Source organism: Pelodiscus sinensis, chromosome 5 (assembly GCF_049634645.1).
Source record: "Pelodiscus sinensis isolate JC-2024 chromosome 5, ASM4963464v1, whole genome shotgun sequence".
Lineage (NCBI taxonomy): Eukaryota > Metazoa > Chordata > Testudines > Trionychidae > Pelodiscus > Pelodiscus sinensis.
The window spans coordinates 56,951,093-56,968,206 of NC_134715.1; the positions used below are offsets into that span (position 1 = coordinate 56,951,093).

General features: G+C 42.5%; 1 protein-coding gene across 2 annotated transcripts in view; it reads left to right on the forward strand.

Annotated features, from left to right (window-relative positions):
* The window catches only part of LOC102455426 (uncharacterized), a 112,397-nt gene that overhangs the window by 22,935 nt on the left and 72,348 nt on the right, over nucleotides 1–17,114 (forward strand). For both annotated transcript variants that reach the window (XM_075930095.1, XM_075930096.1), the window contains 2 exons: nucleotides 10,667–10,863; nucleotides 15,599–15,663. In XM_075930095.1, coding sequence (XP_075786210.1) covers nucleotides 10,667–10,863; nucleotides 15,599–15,663 — 262 coding nt within the window. The remainder of the gene's footprint in view (nucleotides 1–10,666; nucleotides 10,864–15,598; nucleotides 15,664–17,114) is intronic.

The window sequence follows — 17,114 nt, forward strand, 5'->3', positions numbered from 1 at the left end:
AAATGCGCAAATATCTGCTTTGCTATCAGCATATCACTAGCATACTGGTGAAATGTCCAGAAAGGAATTTGAAGAACAGCTAGCCAAAAATTCAAAAAATAATAGCAAAAAATACGTACACCAAAAGCAGGAAGCCTGCTAAACAACCATGATGCCACTGGAGCATCAAAATGCTAAAGGAGCGTTCATGGATGATAAAGTCATTGCAGAGAAACTAAACGAATTATTTGCATCAGTCTTTACAGATGAGGATATTAGGGAAATTCCCAAACCTGAGCCATTCTTTTTAGGTGACAAATCCAAGGAATTGTCCCGGATGGAGATGACATTAGAGGAGATTTTGGAACAAATTGATAACTAAACTGATAACTAAACAGTAACAAATCATGAGGACCAGATGGCATTCACCCAAGAATTCTGAAAGGACTCAGATGTGAAATTATGAAACTACTAACTGTGGTTTGTAACCTGTGCTTTAAATCATCTTATATACCAACTGACTGGAGGATAGTTAATGTGACACCAATCTTTAAAAAGGGCTCTAGAGGTGATCCTGACAATTACAGCCTGGAAAATCTAAGCTCAATACTGGGCAAATTGGTTGAAACTATAGGTAAGAACAGAATTGTCAGACACATAGATGAACATAATTCGTTGGGAAAAAGGCTTTGACAAGGTCCCTCAGTAAAGGCTCTTAAGTGAAGTAAGCTGTCATGGGATAAGAGGGATTGATAACCTGTTAAAAGATAGGAAACACAGGCTAGGAATAAATGGTCAGTTTTCAGAATGGAGAGAGATAACTAGTGGTGCCCCACAGGGGTGTTTACTGGAACCAATCTTATTCAACATATTCATAAATGATTAGGAGAAAGGGATAAAAAGTGAGGTGGCAAATTTTGCAGATGATACTAAACTGCTCATAATAGTAAATTCCAAAGCAGACTGTGAAAAGCTTCAGAAGGATCTCACAAAACTAGGTGACTAGGCAACAAAATACAAGATAAATTTTAATGTTGATAAATGCAAGGTAATTCACATTGGAAAAAATAATCCCAACTACACACATAAAATGATGAGGACTCATTTAGCTAGAACCACTGAAGAGAGAGATCTTGGAGTCATTGTGGATTGTTCTCTGATAACATGCACTCAATGTGCAACAGCCAGCAAAAAGCAAACAAAATGTTAGGACTCATTAAAAAAGGGAGAGAGAATTGGAAACTGTCTTATTGCCTCTATGGTCCATGATATGCCCACATCTTGAATATTGTATGCAGATATGGTCTCCTTATCTCAAACAAGATATCTTGGCATTGCAAAAAAGTTCAGAAAAGGGTAACAAAATGACCAGGGGTTTGACATGGCTGCCATATGAGGAAATATTAATAAAACTGGGACTTTTAGAAAAGAAGAGAGTAAGGGGGGATATGAAGGGCTATAAAATCATGATTATTGTGGAGAAAGTAAATAAGCATAAGTTATTTTCTTGTTCCCATAACACAAGAACTAGGGTTCACCAAATGAAATTAATAGGTAGCAGGTTTAAAACAAACAAAACAAAAGTACACAATGCACAGTCAACCTGTGGCACTCCTTGCCAGAGAACGTTGTGAAGGTTAGGTCTTTAACATGGTTAAAAATGAGCTAGATAAATTCATGGAGGATAGATCTGTCAATGGTTGTTAGATCTATGGGCAGAAATGGTGTCTCTAGCCTCTGTTTTTCAGAATATGCAAATGAGCAACCTGTTCTGCTTATTCCCTCTGGGACACCTGGCATTGGTCACTGTCAGAAGACAGGTTACTGGGCTAGATGGATCTGTGGTCTGACCTAGTATGGCCGTTCTTATGTTCTTAAGAGCCATGACAATCAGTACGCACTGTAACCAGATTTTGACCAGCTTTAGAAAGAACTAACCTTATCAGCTTCTCCTAAATGAGTTTATATAATTACAAATAAATAAATAATAATTTCTGTGGTATGTTGGATTACCTACAAGACTTGTGTAAGAAATCCATGTGCTGCCAAAGAAACTCGATTTCTTTGTAATCCTCTCTCACACATCCACATGTGTAGCCAGTGCACAAACCCTGATTAATTGACTCCAAAAACTGCTACTGGGCTTCTGTACTTGAACTAAAAAAAGCTTTAGCTTTTTGAAAAAAGCTGTTCTGTTATTCTTTCTGTAGATGAGCCATTAATTTACAAAACCCAGGCTGCCTATAATCTTATCTACTTTGAAGAACACAATAGCTGGGCTGTTGCTGAGTGAAAGTAACAGGCATGAATTCACTCAAATTTTTAGCCTATAAGCCATAACTGTCTAAGCAGAAAATGTAATAATGCATAAATAAAGGGTAGTTTAATTTAAACTTAGTATCATCAGGCAAATCTGAAGTAAAACTATCATTTGATTATTGTTCGGGTTATATTACTGTATCTCTTTTTGTATAAAAACGGATGCTCGTTGTGGCCTACTTTATTTGTCTATTACAGATTTTTAAAATTTCCCTCTGAAAAATATGATATTAGTTACTGTTTAAAACAGAACATTAGAGTAAATGGAAGCATAGAAGAATGCCAAGTTAAATAGCACTCGTAATAGCAATGTGATATTTTCTGGCAATAAGTCTTAGCTGTGCAACTTCACTTAACAATGTTTCATTTTTTATGCTGCTTTGCTGAGGACTGGTGAATACTCAACTCCCTGAAGGATATGAAGACTATGCTACAGTCCCAATAGAAAATCATAGAAGGTGTGATAAAAGTGGGAACTGTGTAATATTTTTATGAATGCTATGCATAGAAGTGACTTAGTTGACTTGGTATTGCTCCCTACTGGGTGAAAAAAAAAAGAATTAAAATTCTGATTCTGAGGCAGTGCAGGAGACATGAAGTGTTTCTCTCACATGAATGTCTGGGGTATTATGAATGGTCATTAAGGACTGGGGGATCCAAAAAGACATTATCAACCATGATGACTAAACAATTGACACTTCCCATTGTTGGCAGGCTGAACATGTGAATTCAGCATGGCTCTGCCGGAAAAGGGCAAGAACTTAAGAAACAGGAGGCTATGATAAGTGCTGACATTTCAGAAATGCAGAATCTCATTAGTCATATTTGTCACATTTTTTCAGCTTATCCTCGTCCATACCTCCATGAACACCATTCCATTTTGTTGCAAGTACATTCTTTCCATTTCTGGCCAAAGAGTTTTGTCATTGGTCTGCCCAGCAGTCATTTTTGTCTATGGATATCCAGTCACTTATGTGAGTTGTCTTGCCTGGGAACTACAGGCGGACCCCGACTTACATCGCTATTGGTTCCTGGGGAAGCGTCGCAAGTCGGGGGTGTCGTAACTCGAACCCATATTTATGATAGGCACTGTGCGCCATCGTAAATGTGGGCCGAGGATGTAAGTCAGGGGTTTTCAGGTCCTTCCACACTTACAAAAATGGTCGTAAGTGCAGGGGGTCGCAACTTGGGCCGTCGCAAGGCAGGGCCGCTATACATGACCCGCCTGTCTCTTTTTTGCATCATACATCACCTACACTACATCAGTAATCTCTGCTACCTTCTGATTAGGGATGTGAATTTTTAACCACTTAACCGTTTACCAGTTCACATCCCCAGTTCAGCAAGAACAAGTGCAAAGTTCTGCACTTAGGATGGAAGAGTCTCAAGCACTGCTACAGGCTGGGAACTGACAGGCTAAATGTCAGTTCTGCAAAAAGGACATGGGGATTACAATGAATGAGAAGCTAGATATGAGTCAACAGTGTGTCCTTGTTACCAAAAAGGCTAATGGCATATTGGGCTGTGTTAGTAGGAGCGTTGACAGCAGATCAAGTAAAATGCTTATTCCCCTCTGTTTGACTCTGATGAGGCCACATCTGGAGCCCTACATCCAGTTTTGGTCCCCTTACTACAGCGGGGATGAGGATAACTTGGAGAGAGTCCAGCAGAGGGTAATGAAAATGATTAGGGGTTTGCGGCACATGACTTATGAGGAGAGGCTGAGGGAACTGGGCTTATTTTCTCTGCAGAAAAGAAGAGTAAGGATGGATTTGATAGCAGTCTTCCACTATGTGAAGCGGGGGTTCTAAAGAGGATGGAGCTAAGTTGTTCTCACTAGTGGCAGATGACAGAACAAGAAGCAGTGGCCTCAGGTTGAAGTGCTGAAGGTCTAGTACAGTGGCCACCAACCTTTCGTGGCTGCCGGGTGCCCAGGGGCAGGGCCGCTCACGTGCCAGGCGTCGGGGGGCAGGGCCACTTATGTGTCGCGGTTCCGGGGGTGGGGCCACGCATGCACCCTGAGCCCGGGGCACACGCCCATGCGCCACACACCCGGGGTCAGCACCACACATATGCTGCGCACCAGGGGCAGGGCCAGCCCAGATGTTTCGGCGGGCGCACATAAATGCTCCGGCGGGCGCCATGGCGCCCGCGGGCACCGCGCTAGGGACCACTGGCTCTAGTAGAATGAACTGTTTCAGTAGGAGGCTGATGAAGCACTGAAATTGTTTGGCTAGCGAGGTGGTGGAGTTTTCATCCTTAGAGGTTTTTAAGGACAGTCTTGACAAAGCCTTTTCTGGAATGATTTAGCTGGGATTGGTCATGCTTTGTGCAGGGGATTGGACTAGATGACCTGCTGAGGATCAATCACACATTGTTTTCCCACAGGGCCCATCCCATTCACTGTATAAATGGGTTGGTGCTTACTAAATGAGCAGCTGTTCAATATTTTGTTTTCTTTTCAATGTGTGAATCCCTTAATTAATGACACTATTCAAACTTTGCTCTGAATATAAAATTACGTTCCTTATAACCTTTCCTATGCTGCTCATCATTTTGGTATCTGAATGCTTTACAAACATGAATGAATTCATTTTCACAGTTACCCTGTGAAATGAATGGACATTATCTCCATTATATATTTGGTGTGTTGAGGCACAGAGAGATTAATGTCAAAAGTTTCCACTGATTTTGGGTGTCCAATTTGATTTTTCAAAGTTCTTTTCATTATAAAACACTTTATATGTTCAAAGCACATATTCTGTTTAATTAACTTGCAGCTACAAGTGCTCAGCTCTTCTACAAGTCAGACCACAGGGTAGGGGTCCCCAAAATTTCAGCTGCCAGGTCCACATCACTCAGTCTTGCTCTTTTGTTAGGCTGGAGTGGGTCAGTCTGGATAGTCACAAAAGTTACATCATCCCTCCATTCGAGCAAAAGGGATACATATCTACCCTTGTCTGACAACCTTCTCATGTTACACAGGATCCAGGCTAGAAGTCTTCAGAAACATGACTGAGTGAACAAGTGGAAGGGCAATTACAGCCTTCACAAACTTTTCCCCCTTTCCTGCATGTGTTGAAGGGCTTGAATGTTAATAGCTGCTATTAGATTGCCTGCCTGCATTTTCCATGTGAGCTGAAAATTTCCATGTTTTCTCTATGCCTCAGGATGCGGGTTTTTTTTAATTCTTTTTGGGGGGTTATTTTTGAAAGTTTGAGCAAAAATGGTTCAGCTGTTTTGAGACTCAAATCTGTAGGGGGAAAAATGTAGGGGCGTAGCTGATAAGCACAGATTTATCAGGTAGTTGAGTCAACTCGTTGCTCCCCCCCCCCCCCTTTGCTGCCTCTTGCACCAGTCCAACTGCTGTGCCTCTGTGTTTCAAATGTAGCCCCTACTCTGTGGGGCTCTTGCTACATTTGAAAGGCTGAGGTGGTGCAGCGGGAACCCGGGGTGAGTGGGGACTCAAGCAGACCCCTCTAGTCCCATTTCCCCGCTGCGCCTCTTCCTTTTAAATGTAGTAAGAGCTGCCTGTGGGGAGAGGAGTAAGACTGGCACAAACGGGGACTGCTTCAGTCCCCGCTCACGCCGTATCCCACTGCGCCTCTGCCTCTCCTGCCATCCCCCTCCCTGCAGAGATGGTACTGGGGGAACCAACTTTTAAACTGGCTCCCCTAGTACTGGTTCCTGTTCCACCTTCTCCTTGTTTCTTCTGAAGAGCCCACAGCTCTTATTATATTTAAAAGGCAGAGGCGCATCCAGGATAGGGAGTGCTCCTCCCCACCATTTATCAACTAATTAAGTACTTGATGGAAATTCCATCGACTACTCGATTAGCTGATTAATTGAAATTTAACATCCCTAAAATGCAGTTTGTTCAATATTATTTTTTGGTCAAGTTTTCTTTTTGACATGCTTCAGTGGTTTAGACTGGAAGGTTTAATTTAATCAGCAGTACAGCCCTGGCATTGAAAAGTTGCCCTGACTGTCCATTTGAAATGGGCCAGATTAGGCCAACATAGGGAAGGATAATTATTTTCATGTGCATAGTAGTGCTCCTAGTTAATTGGTGGTATGGAGGCAGGGTGAGCTGAAGCTGGGATGTTCCAACTCCTCCTTGCCCTACTCCTGCTAGTCTTGTGGCTGTGCTGTGCTAGGTTGGTAGGAGACCTCAGAGGAAATGAAGCCTTTCATTCTGTAGAATTTGGATTTGCCTGGGTGCCTCAAGCAGGCTGTATACAATCCACGGGCAAGGTGTTTATACTACTGCTTTGAGCCATGTATTCTGTTCATAACATGTAGACAAGCTTTCTGAGTTCTAGTTCTGATTTTGCTACTCACTTTCTATGTAGCTTTGAACAAGTCATTGCCTTCCTTTGAGTCCGTTTCCCTCACTTCCACATGTGGTAGTCAATGTTCCCTCTAATTTTTTCCATCCATGGGCAGAATTCCATTTTATGTGCGAATGAGTACCACCAATAGAAACACATGCTGTTGGCTGTGAGTGCTGTGCTAATCATCTGGGCTGCATTTGAATCTGTCCTCGATGGTTGCCCAAACATAATATTGGTGGTAGTGTACAACCTCACAGCATTGCTGTGAGGTTAATGTTTGTGTTTTTTACAGTACATCATAAAGTGCTAAGTAAATGTTAAAAGTTATTTAATTTCCTTTCACATTATTTTCTGATCTAAGACCATATCAAATGGCTTCTCAATATATCAGTGCACCATATTCAGTGAATTTCCCTTATCTTTTTATGGCTAAAATAGCTTGAAAGAACAGATTTATGAAGTATAATCTTTCCTGTTTGAATTCATGGTAGGCTGAGTTTCCTACAGCACTATGAATAATCCTTGCTGATGTATAGTCACACAGCTTGTCTCTTAATCCTTTATTTAAATAATGGAATTATGTTTGCAGATTCCCCAATGCTAAGGAATCTCTGCAAAATCCTGTGAACTTTTTACAAATGTCAGTTAAGAGTTCACTGGTTTCTTTGCTTACTTCCCTTGAAATTTTATGTATATCTGTTCTCCAGGTTTTAATGCATCTAACTTTTCTGTAATTAATTTTGTTATGTGTAGAGTACGCTACCTCTATTAGAACAAGAACATAATTAGTTCAGGAGGACTGTTCCAAAAGCAAAATAATTTTAAGTATGCATTTAGAGCTTGATGACTACTGATTTCAATGAGAATTGTGATGTTCAGCATCTATCAAGAGCAAGCTCTGCAAGAGAAACTTTGGGAGACTATCTAGCTTCTAATCCTGCTTATTCCATTTATTCTTCTCTCTAAGTACAATTTTTCAGATACAGGAGATCTTCACTTTCTTATGAGAGGAAGTGAGTCAGGTGGCCTCTTTAGAAGCTATAAAATTTTGGTTTTATTTTAAGTGATCATTGCTTCTTCTCAGAGAAGTTCTTTGAAACAGAAAGAAAAGCCTTTAAAGCTGGAAAAGCAACTACAGTAGAACCTCAGCGTTACTAACTGACAGGTCAGCCATTTAACACACCTCATTTGGAACTGGAGGTATGAAGTCAGGCAGCAACAGATGGTTAAAAGCATAATTTTCCTTCTTCAAAGTTTAGCTTCAAAGCTGTATTAAGTCAGGGTATGTCTAGACTACATGGCTCCGTCAACAGAGCCACGTAGATGAGTTTACTAGATATAGGAAAATGAAGCGTCAATTTAAATAATCGCCACTTCATTTACATCAAAATGGCCGCCGCGCTGTGCCGATCAGCTGTTTGGTGGCACAGCAGGGCAGTCTGGGCGTGCCGCGGTCGACAAGGGAAGCCTTTGTCGACCGCTCCGGTAAACCTCATTTCACGAGGCATAACGGAGTGGTCAGCAAAGGCTTCCCTTGTCGACCACGGTACGTTCAGACTGCCCCGTTGTGCCACCAAACAGCTGATTGGCACAGCATGGTGGCCATTTATTTAAATCGCTGCTTCATTTTCCTATGTGGGCCCTTTCCTACAGAGGCCCAGATGTCCAGTGGGGAGCCTCACTACCCCCACGTCCCGGGGACAAACAGGTATGGGAAGGTGCCAGCCAGAGCGGGATCTTGTGGGTGGGAGTGGGGCCACAGGACGGCTGGGCTTTTTCCTCTATGCTGGATCCGGCAGTGGCAGCATCCCATGGAAAGAGGACTTGTATCCCTGCCCACTGGAGGAGAGGGGGGCAAGGTGTTGTGGGGAGGCGTGTGTGAGTGGCAGATGCTCTTGTGCCTTGCCACACTGTCCCCAGGACAGGTGCTGCTGGGTGTATGCGAGCATGCCCATGTGCCATGAGCAGTGCTCCTGAGTACGTGTGTGTCTCCATGTCCCTAGCCTTCTTCTAGTGGTGGCTTGTGGTGGGAGCCCGCCCTACCCCGGTATCAGGAGTTTTAGAAGCCTCCTCAAACCTGTGAGCAATAGCACAAGGGTCCTCTGGTGCAGCCTCCTGGGGCTGTGTGCCCCGGACTAGCACGGGCTGCTACACAATCCCCAAGCCGAGAAGGGTGAGCGAGGCACGTGCTCCAGCCTCTCAGCATCGGCCGTCTCCACTCTGTGGGTATGTCTACACTACCCCGCTAGTTCGAACTAGGGGGGTAATGTAGGCATACTGCACTTGCAAATGAAGCCTGGGATTTGAATTTCCCGGGCTCCATTTGCATAAGCGGGGAGCCGCCATTTTTAAAACCCCGCTGGTTCGAACCCCGTGCAGCGTGGCTACACTGGGCTCGAACTAGGTAGTTCGGACTAGGCTTCCTATTCCGAACTACCGGTACACCTCGTGGAACTAGGAGGGTAGTGTAGACATACCCTGTGTGTGTAGGGAAAGTAATGGCACTCACCTGATGTGCCTTCCCCAGCCTCAGATGGTGCCTGGGAGACATCCAGGGCATGAGGTACTGGCTCCAGGGTGAACATGGTGATGGTGCTGGCCTCATCCAGCTGTTCCTCTTCCTCCTCCACGTCTCTGTCCCCCAGAAGGGTGACAACAGGTGTTTCCAGCTGTGAATCCACTGCCGGGGGGAAGGGACTGACTCGCCCCCTAGGATGCGGTGCAGGTCTGTACAGTAGAGTTCAGCCCCGGAGCAGGAGCTGGGCTCTCTAATCTTGGCATAGGACTGGCAGAACTCCTTTACTTTCATCTGCACCTGCCCCTGGGTGTGGATGTGGCCCTTGTTGGCCAGGCTCTCAATCATCCAGCCGTAGGCATCCATGTTCCTATGGCTGGTGCAGAGATCCTGGAGGTTTGCCTCCTTTCCCCAGACCTCATTGAGGGTCAGGATCACTGCACCAGACCGGGAAGGTGCATTCCTTTTCCGTCCCCAGGCAGCATCCTAGGAGCCTGCTGCCTGCTCAGCTAGAGCCATGGAGGGCTCAGATGGAGTATGGGAGTGTCTCTTGGCAGCAATGACAGCCATGCAGGCTGCAGCAGTATGGCAGAGGAAAAGCAGGGTCTGCTGTTTGCCACAAACCCTTTCACCTGTGGCTGCAGCTTTAAGGGCTGCAGGGGAAGGGGGACTACAGAGTTTTGATGAGTGTGGACAGAGGGGCCAGCAAGGCACCTGTGGGAAGGGTGGGAGGCCAATTATTTCTAAATAACTCCAGCTGCCCTGTCTACACACACCCTATTCCGAAATAGCTATTTCAGAATAGGTGTTATTCCTCATAAAATGAGGTTTACAGAATCTGAAATAAGTCACCTGTTATTTTGAAATTATTTAGAAATAATGGGCTTGCTGTGTAGACTCTTGCAATGTTATTTCAGAATAATGTCCATTATTCCAAAATAATGCTGTTGTGTAGACGTACCCTAAGTTCTCTGTTTTCTCCACCCTCCGTTACAGTTTACTTGCGCTAATAAATTGTCAATGACCTGTAAAATTGCAAGGCTGGTTTTCTATTCTGATTTCCTGTACCTGCCTATCTACGTGTGGAACTGTTGGTCAAGAACTTCTTTCTGTATCCTACCTCTTCCTTGGGTTATATGAATATTTATTCCTGATTCTCTTCTCACATCTCCAACCATTGTATTAGTGTCTAGTTTATGGTGGCTTCTTCACTCCTCTTCTAGTTTTGGGGGGTTCTGTCTATGATTACTTCTACATGTTATTACTGAGCAGTATAATTGATATAAATGTGTGGTCTTACCTGTCTTCTTGCAGATAATATAGTTAGTTGTCTTGACAGTTTATTCAGTATTGTTTTGAGTTTGCATCTATAAAGGCTCTATGCTGTATCTTATTGGCTAATGTATAATTGAGTTGCGTCTATGAAAATATTGGGATGTGTTAGTTATTACTTGTGAAGTGATTAATCATTTTTAGGTTTATTCTGAAACTTAATATTTTAATGTTTTTAACTCTTCAGGCACAACATGGGGTTTCCCATAGTAGAATGTTCTTCTGATGGACATTTTACTCTATCCAAACCACCTGATACAGGGGGCCTAATCTCTTTTGGCACGGTGGCTGAACAGTTGGTATATGAAATTGGCAATCCTCAGCGTTATCTCTTGCCAGACGTTACATGTGACTTTTCTCAAGTTTCCATTACTGAAATTCCAGGTTAGTAGCTGTTTCCAGTAGAGGACCCTTATATTAAGGAAATCTGCTTAGTAAGTTATGTTGTCAAGGTAAAGTAGTTACTGCAGTTTCCATACTTTCCATGTAGCTTTACTTGCTAAATCTGTTCTTCTGAAGAACAGATTAAGATGGGCTAACTCACAAGAATATCCAGATTTCTTGGTGTCAGTCTTTGGAAATTTGCATTAGCTTTATTTCAGCATATTTTTGAGTAACCTAATTATTTGTTTCTTAATTAAATTACACATATAATATATACTAAGTTTATTAAACAATGTATTTCTATAGCACTTCAAATATTTTTGCTGGGACTTTCAGGAAGTACTCCCCTACTCTTTTATATTTCACTAAATATTAGTCCAGCTCACCTTCTTTTTGTTACTAGTTATTGATACAGTGCCTCCTTCTCTCTCACTCCCACACATATTCATTCTCTTGGCAATGACAGCACATGATAAAGCTTTGTTTTTTTAGCCACTTAACGGTGTCACCTTAAAGAGTAAGATTTTTCAGCTAGAGAACACCTATTATAGAAATCCTATCCCACTATCCTCCAAAATACTTTAATTGCAGGCCCAGATTTGAATACTAGACTTCAAGATCAGTAGTTTGGATAAGCCATCTTGCTAACCTGGCTCATTTAGAGTAACTTGACATCTTTTAATTCTTAGTCCTCATGTTTTATAGACAAACCAGCTTAAACAAGAATTTGCTTTTTATGGATCTTACCCAATATGGGAATCTAATTTCCTTATACAACCCCAAACAATTAAAACTCAAACTAAAAACTCAAACCTAAACTTCATATTAGCTTTATTTTTAAGGAAAACATTTCTGTCTTAAAATTGTACAGTTAACTTTCTGCTCATGCAACATAATCAAATGACAAATAGTCTGATAAGGCCAGCTTGTTGCTTTTAGCCACTAGTCTTTTTTTTTTTTTTTTTTTTTAAATAGAACCTTAACCTTCCAATGAACTTTTAGCTTGTAAATGACCCGATATGACACGTTTGAACTTCAAATGAACTTTCACATGAACTTTCAGTTAGTCCTCCTCTTAGAAATATAACAGATGGACGATAGGCAGATTTCTTAAATACTTTTAGTTTTAAGTGCTTTGACATGTACACCAGAAAGAACAGGGCATGCTATCTATTTGTGATGTTCACATTGCAGATTTTATTGTACTGAAGGATTAGTTACAATACATGCTTGAACTAAGAGGTATTGCTGCTTTCTTTCAGATGATGGATGTCATTCATTTCTTCTTCACCTTGTTTAAAAATCCTGCAGATCTTTCATCTGATTGCAGAAATATTATTCTTTAATAGCAGAGGGGCAGGTTAAAATAACCCTAAGTGAACCTTGCTATTATTGTATTTTTGATAGTGTCATTTAAAATTATTGTAAATTTTCATTCTTCAGAAGGTATCAGAAGAAGTTCTCTTTATTTTTGGAATATTTGTATGATGACTTCCATATTTTGCTAAACACTTGCAGACATAGATTTATTAGAGACAAGCTGAATCTTATTTAAATGTAGGTGGGGTTATACATACAGGCTACGTCTAGACTACATCCCTTTTTTGTAAAAGGGATGTAAATTAGACGTATCGCAATTGCTAATGAAGCGAGGATTTAAATCTCCCCCGCTTCCTTAGCATAAAAATGGCTGCCGTTTTTTTTTCGGCACGGAGCTTTGCCGGAAAAAAGCGCCAGACTAGACGCTGATCTTGCGGAAAATAAAGCCTTTTCCGAAAGATCCCTTATCCCTCTATGAAATAAGGGATAAGGGATCTTTCGGAAAAGGCTTTATTTTCCGCAAGATCAGCGTCTAGACTGGCGCTTTTTCCCGGCAAAGCTCCGTGCCGAAAAAAAAGCGGCAGCCATTTTTATGCTAATGAAGCGGGGGAGATTTAAATCCCCGATTCATTAGCAATTGCGATACGTCTAATTTACATCCCTTTTACGAAAAAGGGATGTAGTCTAGACGTAGCCACATTGAATAAGACCTTGATCCTGCATTACTGAAGTCAGTTGGAACATTGCAGTTGACTTCATTGGTACAGGATCAAGCCCTAAGATTAGAGAGACAGTGCTTTGACTGACTTCTTACTCATGTTATGATATGTAGTATCAAAGGGTACGTCTACACTACAGCGCTAGTTCGAACTAACTTAGTTCGAATTAGTTAATTCGAACTAAGCTAGTTCGAACTAACGCATCTAGAACTAAAAACTAGTTCGAACTAGCGTTTTGCTAGTTCGAACTAGTAAGTCCACATTGAGTGGACTCTGAACAGGGCTTAATGATGGCCAGAAGCAGTGCCGGCAGGGCATAAAAGGAGGACTTAGAGCATGGAGATACTGTCTCAGGCTAGCCGAGGGCTGCGCTTAAAGGGTCCCGACCCCCACCCCGGACACACAGTTCTAAGGGGTGCCCCGCTTGCAAAGAAGTTCTGGCTTGGAGTGCCCTGAGTGCCCACACTGGGCACATCACACCACTCGGCCATCAGCCCGGCTGCACTTGCCGCAGGCTGCCATCTGGGGAGAGGGGGTAATTGGGGGGGCTGCAGGAGAGCTTCCACCCCCAGAAGCCCGCAGAGCCAGCCCAGTCCTCCCCATCGGGGGCTCGTACCCCATTCCTCCCTCACCTCCTTCCACTTGCCCTTCCCTAGCCCCCCTTCTTCTTGATGTACAAAATAAAGATAACGTTTCTTCCAACATTGACTCTGTCTTTATTGAAAAAAACTGGGGGAGACTGGGAAAAGGAGGTGGGAGAGGGGAAGAGAAAGGCTGGGAGAGGGGAGGGCAACTAACATGATCAGGGGTTGGGAACAGGTCCCAGATGAAGAGAGGCTACAGAGACTGGGACTGTTCAGCTTAGAAAAGAGGAGACGGAGGGGGGACAGGATAGAGGTCTGTAAAAGCAGGGGTTGGGTGGAGAGGGTGCATTCAGAAAAGTTCTTCCTGAGTTCCCATAAAGAAGGACTAGAGGACACCAAAGGAAAGGAATGGGTAGCAGGCTTGAAACTAGTAAGAGAAAGTTGTTCTTCTTGACAAAGCAAATAGTTAACCTGTGGAACTCCTTGCTGCAGGAGGCTGTGAAGGCTACAACTAGAACAGAGTTTAAAGGGAAGTGAGATAAAGTGATGGAGGTTGGGTCCATGGAGTCCTATTAGCCAGAGGGTAGGAGTGGTGTCCCTGCCCAAAGTTTGTGGAAGGCTGGAGAGGGATGGCACGAGACAAATGGCTTGGTCATTGTCTTCGGTCCATCCCCTCCAGGGTCCCTAGGGTTGGCCGCTGTGGGCAGACAGGCTACTGGGCTAGATGGACCTTTGGTCTGACCCAGGACGGCCATTGTAAGCTCAGGGTCGGGGGTCTCAGTGGACCCCCTTGATTTTCATGCACACCTGCTCCTGGGTGGCCAGGCTGGCAGCTCTCCTGCCCTAGACGGCCACTTTCCTGTGCCTAGTGCGGAGATCATGGACAAGGTCCACGATGTCCGCACTAGTCAGGAAGATGCCCGCCTCTTGCGGTCCAGGGCAAGCTCCCGGGAGCCGCCAGCCTGGTCCCGGCAAGAGGGGGTGGGCTGGGGGGCATCGGGTGGGTGGCTCTGTGCCGTGCCAGGTGCAGGGTCTGCTAGCTGGGTGCTGGCAGGCTTGCACCTGGCACGGGCACCGTAGCCAGCCCGTGCCCCTTTAAGGGGTCCGGGGCCGGGAGGGGGGCATAGAGTTTCCCTGGTGTTGGCCAGAGTGGCCACCAGGGAAACCTGGGGAGGGCTAGCCTCCCACTAGTTCGAACTAAAGGGCTACACAGCCCTTAGTTCGAACTAGCTAGTTCGAACTAGGCGTTAGTCCTCGTAAAATGAGGTTTACCTAGTTCGAACTAAGCGCTCCGCTAGTTCGATTCAAATTCGAACTAGCGGAGCGCTAGTGTAGCGCATAGGAAAGTTAGTTCGAACTAACGTCCGTTAGTTCGAACTAACTTTCTAGTGTAGACATACCCAAATACATTATTTGCCCTGAAATGTTTTTTAGGTTATCTTGCTGCTGTTATCAACAGGGTTAGTAAGGCTACATAAGGCCTATAACTTTTACCATCGAGTTCCAGCCAGGACATAGTAGCCTACCATTTCCCTCCAGACAGACTCTTGTCTTTCTCCTTCTGTTAATTCCTTAATCTTTCCAAGTGAAGCAGCCCAGCCCACAAGCGAACTGCAGTCAGTGGTGTGATACATTATCACTTGCTACTCTCTTTCCAATTCTCTTTCTGTGAAACCCTCCTCAGTTGGGAGAGGGGGTCAGGTCACAGTCCCAGAGATCTAAGAATTTCAACTTAATATGCCGCTAAATGTCAATAGTTTAAGATTTTTTAAAAGAAATGCAAAATCCTTGAATTTACTAGGAATTGTAGATGTGTGTTTTCAATAGAGCAGAAAACAAAAGTTGAGTCCTAAGGCTATGTCATGTTGCGTATTGAACTAAATTACATAAATATTCCAACAGTTATGTTAAAAGGCAAATTGAACATAGTCCATGGATTTGTACACCATGAAGTAGATGTTTGATTTGCTAATGCAGATGAGACTATTCAATAGAAGACTTTCTCATTTGCATGGACCTTGATAGGAATGTTAGTGACATTCTTGGTTTGCATTATGTCACAAACAGAAATTATATTGAAGTTATTAAAATAGATATTTTTAAACATTCTAGGTATTGAAGGTGGGGCAGTGAAAATTCATGGAGCAAAAGGATCACCTCCTTCAACATTTTATAAGGTTCTTTTCTTATTACTTTGATAATTATGTAGAACGAAATGTTCTTGAATTGTGAAATGTTGATATTTTGGAGAAAAAAACAATACTACTAGAAGGTGAAACACTTTTCCACACCTAGTGTTTTGACACACATAAGTGAAATTGCTATATCCTAAAGTGAGGTTATAAGTCTGTGAGCAAGTCCAGAGAACACCATAGTAAATAAGATTGAGGATTCCTTTAATTATAAAATTCTGCTTTCAGTCACAAAATCATATTTTAATTAAAGTTGTCATTATTTTTAAGTTAGCTCTCAAATCCTATCTTGGTTCAGTGTGAAACATCTTAAGCACATGATTCCCAAAGACAAAATACTGCATAATTACTGATACTAGGATCACTCTTTGCTGTTTCAAAAAGGTCCTGTGAAAGATTGATGAATTAATGTTCATAATGTTTTATATGACCCTATTGGAAGATGCTACGTAAATGATTTTTTTTTTAATTATGGGTTACCATAGTCTTGTAGTGGTCTTTACTCCCTTCAGTGACACCAATTTAGGCAAGCAAATTCCAGGTAAACCAATAGTGAAACTTCAACTTTGTGAACAAGATTGGATCCATAAATTAAAACTGCTGTTAGTAGTACAGGCTGAACCTTTCTAGTCCTGCATCATTGGGACTGCAACACCAGAGAATTTGCCCGGCCACTGGAGGTCAATATTATCTAGCAGCATTACCAACACTTCCACTGCTTACTGGGCTGTTAGAAGACATTTAAGAATAAAGTAGAGCTAACTAACAGCACAGAGCACTGAGAGCTAGGACTGCTGGCTGTAAACAAACTTTATGGGACCACAGGAAACTTGGCCACATAAGTGGACATCTGGCTAACTCTTATGCTGGACCACAGATATTGCCGGATCAAAGCAGAGGTGATTTGACTGGATCTATTTAAAATTATTAAATTATGTTTTTATAGAAGGAATAGAATCTATAAATACGCTGGCATTATTGTATATGTGATAAATTATAGCCCAGACAATTTTTTAAATGTCCAATGATTACATTTAAAATATTTCTGTCAGCTTGAAAGAATATATATAATATAATGTATATGATGCATTTTATATCTCAAGGTAGTGTTTAAGTTACCTTTTAAAAAAAGGTATTTAAGATTTTAAAATAAGCAGTATTGTTGTCAAATAAGATGGAAGTATGGTTTTGGACATAGGTAATCTCAGTGCAGAAGCCATATGAATCTCTAAAGTCATTGGGTTGGAGTATGCTACTCTTTTACATATAAATGAATAGTGCCAATTTCTTTTTTCTCTGGTACTCAAGCAGTCCTTAAGCTTTACACTCATACATTATTTTTCAAATAATCATCTTTATGTCTGCTTTATAAAGGAATATATTTTGTCTTTAACCATCACAGTAATGACTATATAATCTATGACTGAATAGGCCAT